At 47.6% G+C, this 23,079-nt stretch overlaps 1 protein-coding gene across 2 annotated transcripts in view; it reads right to left on the bottom strand.

Moving 5' to 3' along the window:
- Positions 1 to 23,079, bottom strand: part of TTC21A (tetratricopeptide repeat domain 21A) — a 1,029,691-nt gene that overhangs the window by 889,681 nt on the left and 116,931 nt on the right. For both annotated transcript variants that reach the window (XM_069647746.1, XM_069647747.1), the window contains exon 4: positions 21,116 to 21,282. In XM_069647746.1, coding sequence (XP_069503847.1) covers positions 21,116 to 21,282 — 167 coding nt within the window. The remainder of the gene's footprint in view (positions 1 to 21,115; positions 21,283 to 23,079) is intronic.

Here is a 23,079-nt window from a genome sequence, read left to right as displayed (position 1 = left end):
CCCTCGGCTAAGGTCTTGGCAATTCCTGGATGTCCTTCTATCAGGGAGTCGTGATAACCAGAAATTACTTGTTCTTGTAATACTTTACTTGGTAGATATAAACGCCCTCTGAAATATGGGAGTTGGTCCTTTGTTGTGTGATGTTCACTTTGAGTGGTCCAGTCTTGTAAAGCCTTGGTGTTGAGCTGAATTTCTTTTTGGAGTTCGTCCAGAGATAACGTTGTTGTAAGCCCTAGTAGTCTGCCACTCGGAATAATGGCTACAGGGTCTGTGGTAGAATATGCGTTCTCATCAATACCCATGCGGGATAGGGCGGCAGCCTTTCCGTTCTGGACTCCAGGTCAGTACGTGATTATGTAATCATATTCTGCGAAGAATAAGGCCCAACGGAGTTGACGGGATGATTGAGCTTTTGCCGTCTTGAGGTATTGTAGGTTGCGATGATCAGTGATTACTGTGATGGTATGTCTGGTGCCTAAGAGGTAATGCCGCCAAGCCTTAATGGCTGCCTTAATCGCTAGGAGTTCCTTGTCTGTTATTGCATAGTTAAGTTCAGGTGTAGAAAACCTACGTGACCAAAAGGCCACGGGATGTAACTAGCCGGTTTCAGGATCCCTTTGGGAAAGAACAGCCCCCATTGCCATGCTGGAGGCATCTGTTTCCACTACATACAGGAGATCTGGGTGGGGGTGCCGCAGCACCGGGGCTGAGGTAAACCTTTTCTTGAGTTCCTGAAAGGCCTTTTCCGCCTCTTCTGTCTATTGGAAATGTTTGTTGTTTTTTTTCGTAATAAAGAAGTGAACGGTGCACAATTTGGGAGAAACCCGGGAAGAATCGGCGATAAAAGTTTGCAAAGCCGGGCATACTCTGGACACCTTTGACTGAAGACGGTGATGGCCAATTAAGGATGGCATCAATTTTGTGCATATCCATCCGGACGCCTCTGGGAGTGAGAACAAAACGAAGGAACTCGACTTCGGTGACATGGAAGGAGCATTTTTCAAGTTTGGCGTATAGCTGGTGCTGTCGGAGCGAACGTGCCAGACATGATCCTGTTTAGAAGAGGAGTACACCAAGATGTCGTCGATGTAAACTAGGGCACATACATCGATCAACTCCCGCAGTACGTCATTCATAAAGTACTGGAACGCAGCGTGAGCGTTGCAAAACCCAAAGGGCATCACCTGATATTCTTACAGCCCATACTTGGTACGAAAGGCGGTCTTCCATTCGTCTCCTTTCTTTACAAGCATGAGATGGTATGCCCCCCTCAGGTCCAATTTGGTGTAAATCTGGGCATCCTTAACTTGATCCAGCAGTTCTGGGATAAGGGGTAGAGGATAGCGTTTTTTTACTGTTACCTGATTTAGTGCACGGTAGTCAATACACATTCTCAAGTCCCCCTCCTTCTTGGGTACAAAGAATAGGGTGAGGCTGCCAGGGACTTGGATGGGCGGATAAAACCGTTTGCCAGTTATTGGTCCAGATAGGATTTCAAATGGAGATTTTCAGGTTCGTTGAGTGCATACATCCGACTACATGGGATTTGTGCACCAGACACGAGGTCGATCTGACAATCATATGGCCTGTGAGGGGGTAGGGTATTGGCATGTGCTTTTTGGAAAACGTCTTGGAAATCTTGGTAGCACGACAACAGCAGACAACAGCATTTCCACTTGGTACCACGTGTGAGCACACTCATTGGAGAAAGGCATTTTTTAAGCGCCAGTCGATGTTAGGATTGTGAATCACCAACCACGGCATCCCTAGAATCACTCGGAACTGAGGGGCCTTGATAAGGTCGAAGGCAATGGCTTCCCGATGTCCGTCTTGGCACAGGAGGGTCTATTCTTCTGTGCGTTGAGTTACAGGACCAGAAGCTATCTCTGTGCCGTCGACAGTGGTGACCATCTCAGTTGTCATTTTCTGACAGAGGGGAAGCCCCATCCTTGTTGCTAGGCCTTGGTATATGCAGTTACCAACGGCTCCGCTGTCTATGTACGCCTCCACAGCATGCATCCGAGATGGTTAATGGTGACTGATCAAAATCACAGGTAGGGCAAGGTGTGAGGTCTGTGGCTCTTTCCTTTCGATCAACAAACGGACCTCTACGCTTGCCGGGCCTGGAGGTTTTCCAACTCTTGTTCTCCTCCTTCTTTCTCTGTAGCTCCCACTGTTCTCCTAGGAGGTTTCACAGGACATTCTCTGAGGAAGTGACCCGATTTCACACAGTACAGGCATAATTGCGGTTGTCTCCTTTTGTCTCTTTCGACCTTGGTTAATGGACGCCGTACCCCCTGATTTGCATGGGTTCCGAAGAGTTTTCTGATGAAAGCGGAATGTTCTCCTTTGAGCGTATATATACAGTACGATTATCCGTTCTGGCTCGATCTGTCCTTCGATCTTGCAGCATGTGGTCTAGCTGCACAACTAGGTTGATGAACTCTGCACAGTCTTTTGACTGGTTTACCACCTGGGCTAGGACATCCTTCAATTCCCCCCGTAAACCTTTATGGAATAACGTGGTTCATTTCTCCTCAGGCCACCCAGTTTCAACGACAAGTCTGTTAAAAGTGGCGATATATGTTAACATATCTTGGTGGCCTTGGCGGAGAAACAGAAGTTCGTTATCCAGAGCTTGGCCCTGGGTATGTCAGACGAACAGCTTCTCCATCTCCTGTTGAAACCCTCCGAAGTCCAGCAGGAGTGGGTCATCCTGGCTCACTAACGGTACGGACCAATCCGCAGCACTCCCGCTCAGATATGACAGAACGAAGTCAACCCGCATATCTTTTTGGGTATCCCGTAAAACGTTCCGGTGGGGCCAGAGGAACTGCCCCAGGGAGGACCACCTGCACTGGATTGACGGATGTGGCCAAAACCAACGGAATACTTCCTGGCAATGGAGCCTGCCCAGTCTGTGTTTCGGGGAATTGTCTGGCTAATTCATTGGTGCAATCCTTGGTGACAATCAACTCCCTCCTAAGGGCATTGGTTTATTGCCGGACGGAGTGCACCTCGGCCCGTAATTTCCCCAGTAACTGGGCTAGTTGGTCAGCCTCTGATGTTTCAATGACGCCCACGTGGATGTTTAATTAAAGGCTTTGCATTCTGTTACGCTCACCTGGTATCCACGGGGGAGCCACACGATACTGGATGGAAGGCTGAGCGCTATCCCGGACCCCTCTCTCCTTTGTTATGTGCCAGACGGTGGGTAGCGCCTATAACAGGAGAATGGAAGGTTAAGATACTGGGCCCGTGATGGGTGGACTCCCACCTCCCTCTGATCCAAATACCCTCCCTTGGGGTTATTTCTCACCTTAGGTTTTTTGTGCGTTGAACTCTCCATCCTGCGTCTCTGTGCAGGGGCGCGTGGCAGGTGCGAGCGTTCCGTGGGCCTAGTTGCTTCACTGGCCCGTGATGTTCAGGTGAGTTATAGTGTCTTTCTGTCTTTATTCTGTCTCTTTCTTCTCCCTTTGTTTTCTCTGTCTTTTCGGCGTTACTTTGCTCCACTAATAGTGTCTCTTTTTGTTTCCACAGTGATGGTTGCAATTTCGGAGCTGCAGCACTGGATGGCTACGGTAAGTTGTTAATGCGCGGAGCGCAGCGCAGCACTGTTTAGGGTTAATTGTTAACCTGTGTTCTCCTCCCTTCTTCGTGGAGGTTGCGGTGATGTTCCGGAGTGATGAGCGGTCGAAGCGCTGCTTGCCCAGGTAAGTGCTTTAATACTGTCCTTGTTCCTTCACCCTTGCAGGTTGCAGTGAAACCGGAGATGGGTGAGGTAAACGAAGCGCAGAGTGATGTCAGGATCTGCTGCATGCCCAGGTAAGAGTTGTTATTAATGCTATCCTTGTTTCTTTATCTTTACAGCTTGCTGTGAAATCCGGAGATGGACGAGGCAAATGAAGTGCCAGATGGTTTCAGGACCGGCTACTCACAGGTAAGTGTATTGCTTGCAAATTTTGTTATTGTTCTTCCAGGTTGGTGATGGAATCCGGATCGATGGCTTCAGGATCGGGCCGCGGGAGAAGCAGATGAGCAGGAGCTAGACACGGCGAGCGTTACACTGCAGGAGTGCAGAATAACACAAAGCGTGTATTCCAATTTGGGCATGGCTTATATAGCCAGCCACACATGAAGGGCTGACCACACCCAAAACACTAGTCTGCATAGCTCAGTTCTAGGAACTGAGCTGTGTAACAGACCTCCATGTTGGATTAAGGTCCAAAATTGGTACTGCCCTATTCCTGATAATGAGCCTGGCGCCAAAGGCTCCAGGACTGACTCCATGTAGGTTTATGATGGAGTTTAAAGGCCCTTGGGGCCACTGTGAAGGGCTGTAGCCCCACTGCTGCCAGGGGGCTGTTATACCTGGGGGGATCAGGGGCGTGGATCGTGACACCTACACGTACGTATACCTACAGTAAAGGAGCAAACCAAAACAGCATTCACACACCTACTTTCAACCAGTGGCCACACTGTTACGGCCAAAGGCCATTGCCATACACACAAGGCAGTAGGGCCTTTGGAGGCCCAACACAACATAGTACACCGACTGCTAACATCCTCATATTATCTCCAAGGCACTCCCCATCCCCTATACAGTCTGCCTACAGTGACCAACATATCATATTTCCCTGTGCAACTACCCACCAATCCAGTGTATGTCAATAGCTGCGAGATTGGTGCATATCTTGACAGTGTGCTGCCAAACAATCCTTTTTATCCGTGTCGTTATGCACTCCCTTGCAGCAACGGTGAAAGCAAACTTGCCCGCGTACTTAATCGCTAAGTGCCTCATTGCTCTCCCATACATTCAGCCATTACATTAGGGGGGTCGTACCCAAGCGCTACGCTCTTTATACATGGCATGGCCATGCAGTGAAAAGGCTACGCCTTACCCAGACCCACAGCAAGCCAAGTAAAAAAAGCAGGTTAATATTTCCTCACAAACCCACTGCAACATAACCACCGGCAGCCGTAGACTACAGCACAAAATATTGGCAATATCTTTGCTTCCCCCTCTTTCACCCAGCCAATCCTGCAAAGCAATCTTTCCAACGCCTTTCAGCGCACCACTATCCTCCGATACACCATGGCGGTGTCTCCCAAAATCTTTAATGCACAGCACGCTTCCCTCCAGCCAACCACGCCGTACCGCGACCCAATCAGACATCGGTACGCGGAGCAAACAGGGAAATAGGTCCGCGGAGCAGACCCAGATATCACTCATTTTTTGGGACGTACATGTCAGTGTTTTGCAAAAGATGTACCGGTCCGATTTACACCGAACACACACACAAAAGCATGCTTTCTGGCCCAAGCCCCTGCTCCTGGAGCAAATTTGGTGAAAATCCGTCCAGCCGTTCGACCTGTAGCTGTGCACAAAGTTTTCCCCATTCAGACTATGGGGAAAAAAATTGGGCCCCCACTATTACCCCCTCCACACAAAACCTCGCCCAACTTGGCGAAAAAATTCAGAGCCGCCCATATACTTTTTTTGCAAAGTTTCTTAAGGATTCGTCGAGGGGGAGTGAAGGGTGTGCAGTCAAAAAGTCAAAAACATTATGTCAAAAGACATAATGTCAACAAAAAAAAGTAAAAAAAAAAAAAATTGAATGTTTTCTTTATTTAATTATATGTTTATTTTGAGTTCCAGGAGTAAAAAAAAAGGGTAAAACACCCAAAAAAATTTAAAAGGGCGGTTGGGGGGGACCCCCCATTTCGCACAAAAAAGTAAATAAATAAATTAAAAAAATAAATAAATAAATAAATTTTAAAAAAACGAAATATTTGTTTTCGACTTTTTTTTCCCGACATTATTACTTTCGACATAATGTCATTCGATTTTATCACTATAAACCGGACCGAAGTTATAAGAAAAAGTGCTCTTCCTATGAGTTTAGCAGCTTAACCGTAACTACACGCCCGCTACCGCGGCACGTGTAATGTTTCCTTTTTGTGTACCTTGATCCTTGTCAGTTCTATTTTAGTTTCATTAAAGATCTGTGTATCATTTTCGCCACGCTGTCGCCTTGACATTTTTTGTCTCTCAATCTTGGAGTGCGGCCCGAGCCGGTCTTCGGCTTTTCGATCCCTTTTTTTGTTCAATATAGTAATTTAATTAATGCTCACTGTAAAGAGAAAGAAAATAAATAAGGTTTTGTGAAATGGTGTAATAATTGTGTGCTGATGTTTTTGTCAATTCTTTGTAAATATTCCAGAGAAATAAGTTGTTTATAAAATACTTAACCTCTCTTTATCTTCCCATATCCAGAACGACTAACTTCCTTCACTTCCAGCCTGGGGCAAGAGTGGAGTCCAGGGAGGAAGAAGAGAAGGAAAAGAGAGGGAGCGGTTCCATGACCATACCCCAAATTCCAAGGAAAAACAGAAATGGAGGCCGGAGTGCCCACTTCCTAAGAAAAGAAAATGAGCCAGACGGGGTCCAAAGAAAAAAATAAAAGACGCTGGAGGAAAATCCCACTTGCCCCTGTTCTTTCCCATGACTCACCAGGGAAAAGAGCCTGGGGAGGGAATATGTGTTGATATTGATATTTTATTTCTATCACACTCGTACACAAGTGTTTCTGAGCGCGATAGCCTCACATGACATGAACTGAAAGTCAAAGTAGGACTCTGCTGCGAGAGACAATGGGCCTCATTACAAACATGGCAGTCCGGAAAAAACGTGAAGGTAAAACTGATTACCAGCACAATTTCCAGACTGACTAACCTACAAGCCATGATGCCGGTAACAACGTTGCCTGCAACATCGCACACTGCGCGACCGTAGCCGACAGCCCCGGCAGCGGAAACTGCATGGACCCTGAGGAGCCATGCCGGAAACACTGGCGCCACAGTACTATTTCTGCATTACATCTGCTGTCTTCATGGAAACACTGGCACCAATATGGCGGTGACAATGTGAAAACCGCTCTGGAAACACCGACAGCGTGGAGCAGAGAGTAAGCAGGCCCAGGTGTGGAGAAACAGCCTACAGGTGCACCCATTTAACCCAGCTGCACATCATGAGCACTGTGACTGCTGAAAAGGACCACACCAACACCCCACACCCCTTTCGACACAACCATGCTGCCACTCGTAGCAGCAGTCATGGACCTTGAGGATCTGCATGCAGGAACGATGCATAAGAACAATGGGCAGCAAGTACCACCCTGGAGGCAAGCACCCATATCCTGTACAAGGGCCACACCCTGGACTCTGACTGACAGGCAGATACACACACTGTATCACCTGAACAGGGAGACCATCCTCGCTATAGTGGACCTCGTCCATGAAGATATCTGGAGCGTAATTGGCATCCGGACTCCCATACCCCCCTTGCTGAAGGTGGTGATTGTGCTGCATTTTCTCAGCACCAGCCCTTACCAGCACACAGTTGGGGAGGCTGCATGGAATCTCCCAGCCCTGATATTCAAAGGTACTTGTGCAGGTCCTGGATGACCTCCTGTGTCATGTGTCCCAGCACATCATCCGTCCCATGACACAGGCCCAGGTCAATGCCACCAAGGTCCATTTTCATGCTATTGCTGGCATGCCCAATGTACTTGGTGCAGTCGACTTCACACACATTGAGTGAGTGGCGGCCACGCCATTGAGGAGGTATATCTTAACAGAAATCTCTACCACTCAATGAATGTATAGTTTGTCTGTGATGCAGACCTGACCATCACACACTGCTGTGCAAGTGGTCATGGATCTACACATGACTGCATGGTCCTGTGCAACAGCACGTTGCCTGGGTACATGGAGCATTACGTCGGACAATGAACCTGGCTATTGGGTGAGTCAAAGAACCTACACACACACACACACCATTGCATGTGTACTGGGTAATGGGGGCGGGGGGTTATTCACTGTCACCAGAGCATGGGGTGCAGGCGACATGGAAATGTATGGACACAAACTGCATGCAAGAGGGGGTGCCCATGGTTGGCATGAACCCCATGAATAAATGGAAGGACACACCATCACAATGTGGTCACAGATGGACAGGCACATGACATGCACCACAGGTACGAGAATGCATCACACCCATGTGACCTAGTACTGCATATCCTCACTGTGCCCATACACCACTAGCATTGACACATCTATGTGAGTCCTATCGCACACATAGCCCGACCAGCAGTAACTGTCACAGGTTTCAGAAAGATTATTGTTGGCCCACAAGTGCACAGGTCCATATGCATGCATCACTGACCCACATCCAGACATGCCTGCGTTGCCCGGTCACCTCAATGACATTGCCATCCTTGTGTCCCTCCCATGCAGGTGATTCCGGCTACTCCTTGCTGCCCTGGCTGATGACCCTGGTCAGGCATCCACAGTCCCACCAGGAAAATGCGTACAACCATGCGCCCATCAGCACAAGGTGCACCATTGAGCAGACCTTTAGACTTCTGAAGTCACGGTTTTGCTGCCTAAGCTGCTCAGGAGTTGGGGGCACTGATGTACAGGCCAGTGAAAGTGGGCAAGATAGTCCTGGCCTGTGCTATTTTACACAACATGTGCATCAAGCGCAACATTGATATGCCTCCAGCGGCCGAAGATGACGGCAGTGAATCAGATGCCGATGCAGACATACAAATGCACCATTGCACAGATGACAGGGACGGGTGTGCAGTCTGCCATAAACTAATCCACAATTACTTTTGTGAACACAGCACCAGAACACGGCCCGTGCCACACACCGCTTATGAAACTGCACCAATATTAAATACCACAAAAAATGTCGAGACATAAATTCAAATGCTAAACCATGTGTAACAAGGAATTTGTGGCCCTCTACCCCCCCAACTATACCTCCCCACCACCCTCTCCCCAACTATCCCTCACCATCTCCCCTCCCCAACTATCCCTCACCACCCCCTCCCCAACTATCCCTCCCACCAACCCCTCCCCAACACGCAAACCCCTCAAAACCCCCTAGAGTGCTATAGTGTCACTGCAAGTGTGTCCCTGGTTAATTTGTGTGGCTTTTTGCCACATCAGCTACCGTTCTGTGGCGAGGCTGACAGGTGCAAGGACCGGTGCCTTGGGCTGGTCTGCTGGGAGCCAGCAGCTGTGGTGCTTGTGGAGGGTGTTTCTGGACCAGCCATTTCCCTGCGCTCCAGTGCTGCCCGCAGGGTAAAGGTGAGGCTCTCGGACATTGCTGACACAGTCTCATTTCCCTCCTGGACCTTCTGCGCCAGGAGGACCGTTGCAGCGGTAGACTGGCCCAGGGCATGGGCACATTGCCGGCCAGTGGCCTGCACACTTTCGCGGATCAACCCCACCTGCTCAGCATCAGATGGGCCTCCTAAAGGTGCTGGCGTACGAGTTCTGCCATCTGCTTATGTCTCTCCTCCATGCATCGTAGCCAATGCTCATGTCCGTTATGCTGGGGCTGGTGGGTTGTGGTGGGCTGTGTGTGCAGTGGGGGCTGAACGTGGGACGGTGATAGGGGTATGCTCCAAGGTGCCATTGGTGGTGTCCCCGGCATCCTGCATGTCATCCTCGTCTATGGATGCAGCCATGTACACAGGTGTCTGGTGGGAAGGAATGGATTGACTTTCTGTGGGTGCTGCTGCGGCCGGAGTGGTGGCAGCTGCTGTTTTAGGTGCTCTGCGGCTGCTGCTGGAATGGTGGCAGCTGCTGTTTGGGGTGCTGCTGCGGCCAGAGTGGTGGCAGCTGCTGGTTGAGGTGCTGCTGCAGTGATGTGGTGTGGCGTCTCGCTCCTCCTCCTCCTCCTCCATGGGGCTGACCTGGAGGTGCTGGGGCCACCTTCTTCGCTGTCAGAGGACGTGCTTGTGGGGGTGAGAAGGGCATGCGGTCATTGGAGTCTGTGCCTTCCTATGGCCTTCCTACATGCTGTTCAGTAGGCTTCTCACACAATGCCTGGGCATGCTGCATACTATATCACTGGACCTAGTAAGATTGTTGTCTTGTTCCCCCTTGCTCCCCTCCCCTGCCTTGTCGCACCTTGAAACACTTGTGTATAGGCACTCTATAACTAAAATATCATATCATATCATATACAGTTCATGCATTCCGAAGTGGCATAGCACATATGCACAAATGTTACTAGGCACCACCAGTGAGCTGGTGCTGTGCATGGGTGGAGTAATTACCAGATGCAGCCATACTGGGCCTCGTGTCATGGTCATCATGCAAATGCAGGGCACACTGTCGTGCGCGGGGGTGCTGGCTATGGCTAGCAGTATGGGAGGGGGCACAGTGCAGGGGGTGGTGGACACAAGGGGCTGATCACATTTTGGTGACAGCAACAGGGGCAGGTGAAAGGGGCGTAAGGGGGAGAGAAGTACAGTGTCCATGGCCAAGTGCCTGTGAGGGGCGATGGTAATGACTGGCCGTGGATGTCCTCATCTCACTGTGACTCAAGGGGGACCAGACCAAAGACATCCTGGTGTGGGGGGCCAGGTATCGCGGTATTGGTCAGTGACATCACAGGACACCAGTGCAGGGATCCCAATCCTGGAGGGGAGAGGTCCTGGGGAATGGGAGCAGGGTTGATTCACAGAAGACCATTCTGGGTTTGTATGAGGAGGCAAAGGGAGCTGAGGGGTACAATAAGGGATGGCTGTTGCTGTCATCCGGTCCAGTGGGAAGCAGTGCTCCAGATAAATTGAACTTATGGTGGTAGTTGGGGTGGCTGCCTCTGGGGTGATGGTGTGGTGTGTTGGCCCTCCTGCCATGGACTGTGATGTGCGGGTGCAAGTGGGGATGGGTCGGGTGTGGCCACAGCGTCTGCGCGCTCTCAGGGTTGTGTGGGGAGAGGGCACATGGAGGTTGCCAGGGATTTGGTTGGTGGCAGGATACTGCCATCATGGTGAGGGCCTTCTTCCTCTTGCATGGATCAACGAAGGGATCGTCAGCAGTCCATGTTGCATGATATGCAGTCAGGCCATCATGTTTGGAAGGGATGGGGTGGCGGTACAGGACGTGGGTCTGAGGGTGGGCAGTGTGTCATAAGCTGTGGTACATACATGCTAGCTTAGGGTCAAAAAGGGGCTTTGTGCATGTGTTGGACCTCATGTAATGTTTGTCCACACATGACCAGTAGTCATGTGGTCAGTTGTGTGTTTCTGTGTCTGGGGGGACAATGTGTGTGCACACTTGGCCGACAACTATGGTTATTGGCTGTGTTCTGTTGTTGCGCAGTTAGACATGTCTCCGTGTGGTGTGCGCTATATTGGCATTCACTCTGATATCTTCCTGGTATTGCACGTTGTACTCACCGCCCACTGCATGTGCTCCTGCCATCCCGCCGCCAGTTGCCAGGCATTCCCTCGTGCGCGCTGAGAGCAGGTTGCAAACTCTCAGGCAGAGGGCGTCCCACCACTTGTGGCAATCTCGTGCAGTGCAGCGGATGGGGCCCACAGCCGACACCTTCTCTGCCACCTCCTCCCATATGGCAGACCTCCTTATTTGTCTGGTGTGCCTGCAGTCAGATGTGAACAGTTCCCCAGCATTGTCCACAATGGTGTCTGTGAGCATGCTTAATTCTGGCTCCGTAAACGGTGGTTTACGCATGCAGACTTGGGGCACCCGGGATTTTGCACTCCTGACTTGATGCCGGTGTTACCGTTTCCAGATGGCTACAGGAAGTGGGTGATCTTATGTGGATTGAGTTTTTCAAAATGGCCAGTTCCTGCGATGACGCTGTTCCGGTTGCGGTGTTACCGTAAACGCTGTTTCTATTGCATACATGCCAGAAACGGTGCCACCAGCATTTTTGGTGATGGAAGCAGCGTGAACAGCGACTTAACAGTGTTTCCGGAATGACTACGCCATTACCGGCATGCCGGAATACACGTGCTCACATACTTGTTTTATGCCGGTGATTCTGTGATTTTGGTTGCCGGAAATTGTGCCACTGGGATCATAGAATCACTGGTGAATTACCAGTGAATTACCGGAAAACTTGTAATAAGGCCCATTGCATCTAATGGCCAGGCACACTAAAGAAAATGACAGGCATAAAAATGTAATTGTTATGCTCACCTGCTATCCACGGGGACGCCACCCAGCCCGGGTTGGATGATTTGTACTCTCGAACCCTCTCCCGGTCCCTTGGTAAGGCCTCTGGTTAAAGATGGGTCTGCAATATAGGAGGGCTGGATTCAATACCAGATTGTCTTTATGTTTTCCCACCTCCCTTGGCCTCAACTCATTCCTCCCCCTTGGGCCTTCTCCTCACCTTAATATTGTAAAAGGTGAATTTGCTGTCCTGCTCCTGGTGGCAGGGGCGCGTAGATGTGGGGGGCGAGCAGCGACCAAGTTACTTCACTGGTGCAAGCCCCCCTGTGGGAATCCAGGCCTGCTGCGACTCCATAGGTTTGCCGCTTTACAGTCTTTATATGCAGTTTGTATGTTCCTCTTAGTTCGAATAATAATGTCTTGCTTCTTTCCTTTTAGGTATGGAAAGGTATTTTGGTGTTGTCATGCAGTTTGAAGATGAGCATGGGCCGGGAGACGAAAGCGCGGTGTGCGCGGTGCTGTCCGGTGAGTAATGCGCGATGCGCGGCGCTGTTTCGCCTTCTATATTGCTAACTTGTGTCTTTTCTCTCCTTGCAGGTTGCGATGTTCCTCGCCGAGTGCCGTAATTTTCCAGCGATGATACTGACCAGGAGATGACTGTTACGCTCACCTGGTTCCCACGGGGGCGTCGACCGGAACTGGGCCGCTGCTATTTCCACCAGCGTGACGTGTAGCGCCGAGATGACTGACTGGACTGGCCCGCTCAGCCTAGTTTGTCTGGCTCGCAAGAATATTCTTCTGCAAAGGAGAAGAGGAATTAACCACCCGTGGAATTGAGTGTCAACCCACCTTCCCCACTCCCGGTGTCTTCCCACTGATCACTCTTGATGTCCCCTCCTTAGTCTCACCTGATGGTTTGGAAGGATGAGCTCTCCATCCTGCGTCGACCGCAGGGGCGCGTTGATGACCAGTTACTTCAGTGGCGTAGAGGAATTGGTGAGTTCCAGTATTGACTCTAAAGTCCAATTGTTCATAAGAGTTCAAATGTCTGCTCTTCACTCTGTCCGATTCCTTGCAGGCTGCCGATTAATCCACTCGAAGATTTCCAAATGGCACTCGGTAAGATTCAGGTAAGTCTATTGTGTTTTTCCCCTTAGGGGCCGGGGTACGGCGATGAAGCAGAGTTGACTGTGCCGACCCGAGATGAGGTGAGACCCCCATGGTAAATCAGGTAAGTTTTGTGGGGGGTTAACTGGTATTGTACTTGCTCTCTCCCCTTAGAGGCCGGGGTACGGCGATGAAGCAGAGTTGACTGCGCCGACCCGTAATGAGGTGAGTACCTCTCGTGGTAAATCAGGTAAGTCCTTGGGGGTAGCTTGTATTGCCTTAGAGAGTCCCCTTGCTCACCTTGCTGTCTTTGTCTCCTTAGGTGTCGGAGGGCGGCCGCGAGATGGAGAGAGCGTGATGGAATGCTGAAGTACCGCCAAGCAGGTTAGTTCAGCGCGGCGCCGTATGAATGCGAAGCGATGCTTCAAAGACTTCTGTCTTTCAGTTCCGTGGCGAAATGGATCAGGATTCAGGTAAGGATTAAAGTTAAAACTCCTGTTCTAACCTTTATCCTTTTTGTCTTCTTGTTTCAGGAGTCCCAGGACTGAAGCGGGCGTGGCTGAAGACTGGAGCTGCTGAAAACACAGTGAGCGTTACGCTGCAGCAAGCAGAATAACGCGAAGCACGTGTGGCTGTCCGGGCGTGGTTTAAATAGCCTTGGAAGAAGATCCAGGTAAGTATTCTTCCACAGCCCCACCTAAGTAACAAAATAGTTCCTTCAGTAAAATAGTCCCTCCTAAGCCTCATTTGGCATGAGTTTTCATGCAGCATGGTCTGCCTCAGGTGAGTATGCAGCATGGTCTCCTTCAGGTAAGTTATCACTAATGAGCCTGGCGCCCATGGCGCCAGGACTGACTTTATCTTTATGAACATGGCTCCATAGGCGCCAGGACTGTACCCAAACAGCCCCTAACTGGGGCTTTTGGGCATGCTCCAAGTGGCATGATGCCTGCTTCCGGGGCTGCTGGGCCTGGTCTGGTCTTCCGGGGGCAGGCATCATGACAATGACTACCCAGGTAACAATTGTGTGTCTTTCTTCATTTGGGAGGAAACGTGAGTAAACGCTTACTAATGCTGTCTTTCTGTCTCCTCTTTCCAGGTTCTGGTATTCCAGGATGCATGCGGTGCCGGATGATGGAGTTCGTACCTTCAGGTGAGTGGAACTGAAGTAGGCGATGGATTGAAGACAGGATACTGTTCCAGGTAAGTTCCGTAGTGTTCTTTCTCTCTCTGCAGGTCCTTGGTTTCAGGTAAGCTGGCATCAAAGAACTGGACACGGTGAGCGTTACGCTGCCCACAGCAGAATAACGCGAAGCATGTTTTGCTGTTTGGGTGCGGTTTAAATAGTCTCAGGTAAAGTAGTCCAGGTAAAATAGTCCCAGGCCTGCCATACCCAAAGTAGTCCAGGTAAAGTAGTCCCAGGCCTGCCACACCCAAAAGACTAGACCGCATAGCTCAGTTCCTTGTAACTGAGCTATGTGTGTGCCTCCATGTTGGCTGAACCCCCACCAAGTTAAATAGTCCCAAGTAAATAGTCCCATTCTAATGTTGGTCTTCATGATGGTTATGAGCCTGGCTCCAGGACTGACTCCAAGAGAATCTTGGATGAGGTCTTAAGGCCCATGACCTGGCCCTAACTGGAAGGCTGACTTGCCAATGAGGGCCAGGGGCAAGGGTCATGACATTAATACAGTGAAAGGGCCTGGTGAATGCACCTATGTGTCTTGCTGAAGATAACACAAAGAATAGTGGATTAAGGAAAGTATGTGTCTTTCTGCAGTTGAAATTCAGGGAATGCTGAAAAAAATATAATCAAAGTGCAGATTGGAAAGCCACATCAAATGACTGGCTGAGAGATAAATGCAGCATTTTCACTGAAACTGACACACATTGAAATGTTGAAATAAGGGAATCTTGGCCTTGCACGTCAGTGCTAAAACCAAGTAACATTTTCATTTAAAGCAACATAAGGCCCACCTTCCAAGACAGAAGCCCATCATTAAAGTTTGCAACATTAATAAAAATTGCTTTGTGCAAATCAAAACTGAAACTAAAATGACTTGCATGTGCATTTTGTTGTTTTTTTAAAGCAAGAAATGAGAAAATGTTCCCCTGATAAAATAAAGATATCAGGGAAAAGACTGAATGTGCTGACAAGATGCAATGTATTAATATAGATAATATGCTTCACATGCAAAATACCGGCAACAACTGATAAGAAAAGGCTATTTTATTTCTAAAGGCCCAAGACAGACCCTTCTGCTTGTTGCTGGGAAGATTTCCAAAGGCCTGCCTGGTTACTTATCTGAAAGGGAAATCTCTGTGGAGCTAATGTACATTCCAAGTATTGACGACAGGGGCTGATCAACACAGACCCAGTGATGAATGGGGAACAATACAAGAAAATAGAGGCTTAAAATCAAAATTGCGGTCAACTTCAGATAATAGAAAAAAGTACCAGATGTCAGTATGGCCTAATGGCATTAAAGGGAAGTGATGAACATTTTGCGGCCTGATGAGGATCTCCTCAACCCATCAACCTTTAAGAAAAAAGAGACTAATGACTTTTACTCCGGCCTTAGAAACACACAGTCCAGGAGGCTCCGTTCACATGCTTTCCAAGAAATGGGAGCTGTGATGTGAAACTAAATATTATATATGTTTATGATGTGGCCGTAGACTTATATTGGACATGTGATTTTATTCAGCAATTGATAAATGGTTATAGTTACAGACTTGTGGAAGAGGTCATTATTAAAGATAATTTCAAGGCGGTTTTGTTAAAATAAATGTTATGCACATGAGACTTGTGGAGTTGCAATTGCAAGCTAAAACATGCTGTATGCCCTGAAAATGTTCTGAATTTAAGAATTAGCGAGCTGATGGAGAGTAAAATTAGGTAGCTGGAGGTTAAATTGCATTTTAAATAATAGCATTTATTGATGAATTACAAACTTTTGCCATGTAGCTGGCTGAAATGGACATAGAAAAAAAATTTGAATTTCAAATGGGAGTTGCAATATTTCTGGTCTAGACTGCTGAACCAATTCTTAGACAGGGGCTGGGATTAGGGGTTAGAGAGAAATGTGAAGGACCAATCAAGGTGCGAAAATTCTTGCAGGGCACTGCCCAATACGGAAATCCTGATTGTGTCATCACTGGTATATAAAGTGGATGCACTATGAGAGAAAGGAAGAGCTGCTAAAACATTACCAAGAGACAGCTGCCAATAATCACCAAAGTAGAGCTACTGAAATTTCATCTGGGGGAAATATTGGAAGGATGCTGGAGATTCCTATTGCTGAGGAGACTAGAAAGCAGAGGATCGGGTTCTTCACTGGAACTAGAGAGAGAGAGAAGTTCTGTGGGATCCAGTTGACTAAAGTACTGGCTAAAATCCTGTTTTCCCTACAAGCTCTGCTCTGCCCAGAGATTTCCAAAAGTAAGTAGATTGTCCAACAAAAGGTCAGTGGGGGGGGGATCTACTTAATTAACTCATTCCCTTTCATTGGTGGGTTCTTTTCCATTAGAGGGGAAGGGGCAAACTGTATAGATCCTTAGCCTATTTGACTGAATATTAATTTAATTAATTCCCCTTTAGCAAAACACCCAGGGGGGATTTTTTGTTAACATTCAAAATTAACAAAGCTCATTCCGAGTGTACGCTAAAAACAATAGCCTGTAATGTAATTGGGTGATCCTATTTTTCCTGTTAACCCGACTTCTTTCAGGAAGAGGGGTGTCCTGGTCCCTAAACTAAAATCCCTAAACTGCCTAGATCCCCTAACATGGGCCTTTAAGTGAAGGGGGGAGGTGGGGTCTGAAAATCCAAAATTCCTAATCATCCCCATTTTTCTGTCCAACTTCCCCAACACGGACCTTCAAGTGAAGGGGGGTCTGAAAATCAAAAAGTCCTAACCAGCCCCATTTTTCTGTCCAACTTCCCTAAAACCTGCCTTTAAGTGATGGGGTGGGGCGGTCTGAAAAACAAACTTCTTAACTGTCCCCACTCCCTAGACTTGGCCTTTGTATAGGAGAGTGCTGCATGCAATTGATGCTTGGGTTCTTGGGGCTGGAGGGAGAAGTGCTTTGCAAAAGTGAGACATCATGTTTTCAACACTGAATATGTGATGTATGTCTTGCTTTAAAGTCACACTGTGTTTATTTCGAAGCAAAATTTGGGGTGAAATAATAATTGCCATATGCATTTGTACAAATCTGTAAACCAAACTACTAGCCTGTTTAAGCGTGCAGGAAAATCGAAATTGCACAGCACTGCATATGTAAATTGATTTAGCTCATTGGCCAATGTTGATTATTCCTTAAATTGAAATCTGCATAAAGCAAAGTATTGTAATTTGTGTTTTCCAAACAAATTTGTGTGATTTATTTATGTAAAAAGAAGTTTAATTGTGAGCCACAGAGTAGGTGGCGTGTGTAGTTTTAGTGCAATCTCCATTACCTATAATTCAAATAAATATAAATATATTTTCTGTACACCGGCCTGGTTCTTGGCTCATTGGTGGCACAGGGGGAGGGATCCAAGTGGCATGATATGAGTCTGAAATAGGGCTGAACAAAGAATCCATTAAACGGTTTGTTGTGTGACACCTTCATTGGGGAGAGAAGGAACTCCCCATGTTGAGGGTGGCCTTTCAAAAAAACGTTACAGAGGTTTCTTAGTTCATCCCAACTCCATCAGGTCTCTTCAGGAATCTTCTTCTCAGCACCAATCTATCAGGTCTATTTGTGAACTTTGATTTCTCCCAGGTCTCTCCACGACCCCAGGATCTCTTACCAATCTCTCTATTTTTTGAACAGCTTTGGATTCGCTTTCGGTCCTTCGACAACCCCGGTTCTTTTCAGGATTCTGGTACACCAGATCCTTTTCTGGGTGCTCCTCTTCTGGAAATGCTCCCAGTTTACCTTCTGCCAGATCATTGGTCAACACAAATATAAATCCCCTGTTAGGCAGAAACCTGTGCAGTTCCCTCTGGGACCACTGCAAAAGATTTAAGACTACAGGTGGTTGGCTGTAAACCCAATTGGTAGCAGTCTGTACCACCCAGATTTACCTGGTAGCTGTGGCTGAGCAGTCAGACATCTCTCAAGAAGAGTTAGGCAGTATACAGAGTATTCACAATAGGTCAAAGGAACAAAGAACAAGCAAACACTGACCAGAGCTTGGTGTAAAAGAGATAGAATTATTTATTTAAAAACACATCTAGTTAAACACACTGGCACAAATATTAAGCAGTTCAAAAACACGGTCACTAAAAGATATACACTCCCTTCAACGATTATTTAGACAAGTCTTAAGTAAAGCAACACTTATTTTCAGACAGCGGTGAGCGCTTAACGAAGATGACACTCTAATCAATCGGTTAAAAAGGGAGAGAAAGGCAGAGCAAAGATAGAAACAGATCCCAACACTTTCGGAAGAACACAGTAGGAGAAGAAGGCAGATTAAAACCGTAAAGTCAAAGTTAACAAGGCCGGACCCACTTTAAGAGGCTCCGGACGAAATGTGTCCAAGGTCACACGGTTGAAAGTGCCCAAAAGTCTCACAAGGGTTCAGAAAGGTTTAGACCAATATAAATGGACCAGTTAGATGGTCAAGGCGGCCAGCCCAGTCCAGAAGGTTAAGGGATTATTATTACCTTGTAGCAATCTTTAGAAAGGGAGGCCTGGCGGACACAGTGCCTTAAAAATGGTGAGAACGCTCCAGCGGGGGCAGTGGTTCCTGGCAGCGGGTGCAAGTCGGTGCTTCGTCCGGGGGAAGAGAGGATCTCGTCGTGGAGGAAAACAGGAGTCCGTTGCACTGCCCGGGAAGAAACCAGCCACGGAGTTCTCAATTAAAAGGAGCGGTCCTTTTATTCGCGGTCCAGTGGCAAGTGGCTATCCGGTTGCCGGGGTGCTTGGCACGGGCAATTCGACCACAAGACGTCCTGGATGCGAGCAAAGAAGGTAAACTGGTTGTGCCCACCAGTCAAGGGAAGAAGACTCTCCAGCCGGGAGATCTCCTCTGTCGTCGGGAAGTGGTGAGTCGGTTCAGCAGGGCTCCACTGGTGGTGTCGTCGTAGCAGGTCGGCTCAGCTTCTCCCTCGTCGGATTTTCAGGTCCTGTGGCGACTTCTGAAGTTCCAGTCCCAAAAGCCCTGCTTTTATGCAAGAAACCCCCATTCATTCAGCCTAGCTGTCAATCAAACATGCTAAGTGGTGAGCCAGCCGGCTCACCACTTGGGCCAATCACACAAGAGTGCGACTTGAGTTGCCAAGGAAACTCAGTCCAGGGTGCCTAAACCCCCTCCTACACCCCCTGTGGTACCCAGACAGAGTGGCACCACTTTGGAGGGCTTCTGTGTAGAAGCCCGCCAAAAGTGGAACAAAGGGCTCGACCTTTGGTTTGGAGTTACAGAGGCGAACACAAACGCCATTTTAAAACCGAATCTGGCAGAAAATACCAACCGGTGAATTAATATTAAATACATAAACCGGCGGTATGTTAGAGGCTATGTTAAAAAAGTATTAGCCTCGAACAATGGGAAAATCCCATAGAGATATATTTGCGGTTGAATATAAAAAGTAGTATCCACTGCCACCAGCCAAAACTCGACGAGGGGGGATGGGACAGTACCCCCTCGAACAACAGACCCAGGGGCAATCGAATTGCCCCTACCAGTACGTCCACAATATGATGGTTTGTACTGGTTCTGTTAGTAATTTGGTACTAGTAAAGCCAATGGTGACTTTACATGCCCTGGGAGACAGTAGTCAGTCCCAGGGTATGGTGGGGGGTCACTATGACGCCCCGGTGTTACTGCACGGAGGGTGCGGTGTAACACACATATAAAAAAACATATGAGACCCTATGGAATAAAAGACCCCATAGCCCATGAAACACGTTAACATTCAAAGGAGCAGCACACATCATGTCCAAGAGTGGGAGAAAAAGAGTCTCACTCTTGGCAGGAGAAAAAAACAAACTCCAGAAATCCAGCAAAGCTGCTGGGGGACTCACTAGGTTAGGAAATTCAGCCTAAACAAAGAATTCTCCCGAACATCCCCGTACCCCAAATAAGAGTTATTTTCACGCAGAAGATATTCTGTAGGGTAGGGAAATCTACGCGGATGAAAAGGATGCAGAGAAAAGTGCTGAATTTAAAAACAAAAATATGAGCAACAGCCAGAGCACAGCATTAAAAAAAAGACCTGTGCAATGAAGTGTTTGATGTTAGCATCCCATCAACAACAAGAGCATATGTCAAAATTAAAAGACACACAAAAATAAATCTTTCTTTTAAGCACTATATATGCCTCCGAGCATACCTATGGCCCCAGCTCAAAATATATTCAAGACAAGTTAATGCAATATAGCCCATGTAAACTACTCTACCTGCAGAAGCTTGCGCTACTTTAACCAAGAAACTTTTAAAAAACTGAATTGGTGGCAGAAGCTTTTCTATCCAGATATGTAACAAATTACCCAGGATTCTGAAAGTCATTCAGAACCGCTTTCAATTTCATGAATTAATAAAAACATATCTCTTTTCCAAAGATAATATCTATACTAATCACTGGATTGCTTTGTCTTTTCTGATCCCTAAACTGTTCTTTTTTCACCTAGAGGTCTTTTATGGTAGTCATGTGCTTACATAAACTCCAGAATATAACTTAAGTTTGGGTCACCTTTTGGAATATATTTTCTTTCATGAATTATCCACTAATACAGAGTATTCTTTTTACAATAATATTCTCTTCTTCTTGATCCTATCCACCAGATTCTTGAGACTAGTGTAAACCCAAATGACCCAGAAGCCGTAAATGAGGGTATCTCTTAGCATCCTCAAATGTACTTTATTGGAGAGCAACCTACTAAAGAATGTTACACCACACTGTCAAAGTACAACAGTAGATTCTGAAATGGAGAATCACTCTAAAAAATACCTTAGTAATGGTTTGCAGTTTTATGAACAATTTTCAAGTGCAGCACACAGTCATACCTCATGAGATCTATTGGAGACCTTCAGCATTCGGTCAATGTATTCCTTTGCCTTGTCGTTTCGCCCCATCAGCCACAGGAACATTCCAGCAAAATACAATGCTTTGTCTCCTGCAGTCTTTCGATTTCCTTTGAGCTCACTTTCCAGTTCCAAAACAGCATCACGATCTATAAAAAACGTGTAAATAGAAGCAATTCTCAATGTGAAGTACATTTGGATTACAATTGGCACATCACGTAGACCACAATACATTTAGAAGATAGATGGCCTATAAGGAATTAACTGAAGGGTGTTTGGGTTGCTCTTCATTTTTAAGGATAGTGTTTTTGTAGTCATGTGGGTATTAGTTTTCATCGTATAAGCTGGAGCTCATGTTTGCGACATTAGCCTCTCAAACCTGAAGTGAAAGAGCAGGAGTATGAAATTAAGCCAGCCAATCAGGTGGCTAGGATCGTGTGCTTGACCCGCTGGTGAAAGCCTGCGTTCCAAGCCGCCTGACGGCCAGCTACCCGCAGCCATCTTGACCCATTTATTTACTTTGTATTCCCACCAACCACCCAAAGTTTCCTTATTTGCCGCTGCACCTGTACCTCCCACTCTGCTCCCGACTGATGTTATGAAAAGGGAAGAGGGGCTCTGCACAGAGCCCCACCTTCCCTTTCCATGTTGGCTATCTTGGAACAGTATTTTCTTTCCGTGAACGGTACGCCACGTAGCGCCATGTTCACGGAGAAAAAAAATACTGTGAATTAACCCCGTCAGAGACCATGGGATGGGTGCTAATGGCCTTATGTACCTGTACCACGGGCATCACCGGTGGGTAACGGCCTTGGGCCCATGCTAACTAGGGCCCTGGGTCGTTGTGCCCTGGCGATGCCCGTGGAACAGGTATATAATGCCACATCACAATGTTTGAAATATTCTTAAAGTAGTGTTCTTTGTCCTGCAAGGGGCACTGATGCACCTTCTTGTTATATTCTATGTGTGCACATTTACATAATATAACAGCTGTAAATTCTAGGCTTTGTCACAAAGGCAAACAGGACGAGCATGAGGCCAGCACAAAACGTAGTGAATAACCAAAGATGTGTTAGGGATATTACCATGGTTGGGCCTAATTAATAAAATGCAACAAAAACATTTAGCAATACCAGGATGGCTTCAGGTCTTTTTTTAGTTGGTGAATCTCAATGCAGATTCCTTCCATAACCAGTTCACAGTACTTGGGTTTTGAAGTGTCTCTGCACATATTTCTTGTCTCCTAGATTTGGTCCCTCTGGTCCTCTGTGCCTTGTCCTCGGTTTTGGTGATCCTGGGCATCTCTACTTTTCACCCTTGGTTCTAGGTAGGGTAGGCCCCTTTTCTGTGGGCGCCACATAAACCAGCAGGGGTTGATTGCAAAGGGTGGAAGCTGGGGTTCAGTAGTGATGAGTGAAACCCCAGAGCATCGACCAAGATGCTGGAAACCTGGGGTTACCCTGCAGGGTACACTTCCACTACCTATCCTGTTCTGTGTGACAGGGTCCTGGCTCTATTCCAAAGCTTTGTCCTCCTCTTCCTTCTTGATGTTTCTCAAAGATCTCACATCTAGGGGGAACTCTCCAGCACCTCCTACCCTCTCCACTCTGACAGGTTTCTCCTCATGCACTTTCTTCCCCTTCACCCGACTCCTCCCAGTCTCTTCTCCACCTGCCCCCTGAACACTCTCTACTACTTACTCTTTTATGTATCTTAAAACCTTCTCTTTGAACTCCTCCAACCTCTTGATGTCATCTTTCAACCTCCTTCATCTGGTATCAGGTAATTATGTCCCCATACATATGATATGATATGATATGGCATTTATAACGCGCCTATACACAAGTGTTTCAAGGTGCAACGAGGCAAGGGAGGGGAAACAGAGGTAAGACAGAGACAACAATCCTACTAGGCTAGGTGACATTGAGATCGTGCACCTGCTGGGG

This window comes from Ambystoma mexicanum, chromosome 2q (assembly GCF_040938575.1).
Source record: "Ambystoma mexicanum isolate Mex_15411 chromosome 2q, UKY_AmexF1_1, whole genome shotgun sequence".
Classification (NCBI taxonomy): Eukaryota; Metazoa; Chordata; class Amphibia; order Caudata; family Ambystomatidae; genus Ambystoma; species Ambystoma mexicanum.
This window is presented reverse-complemented; position numbering and strand designations above follow the sequence as displayed.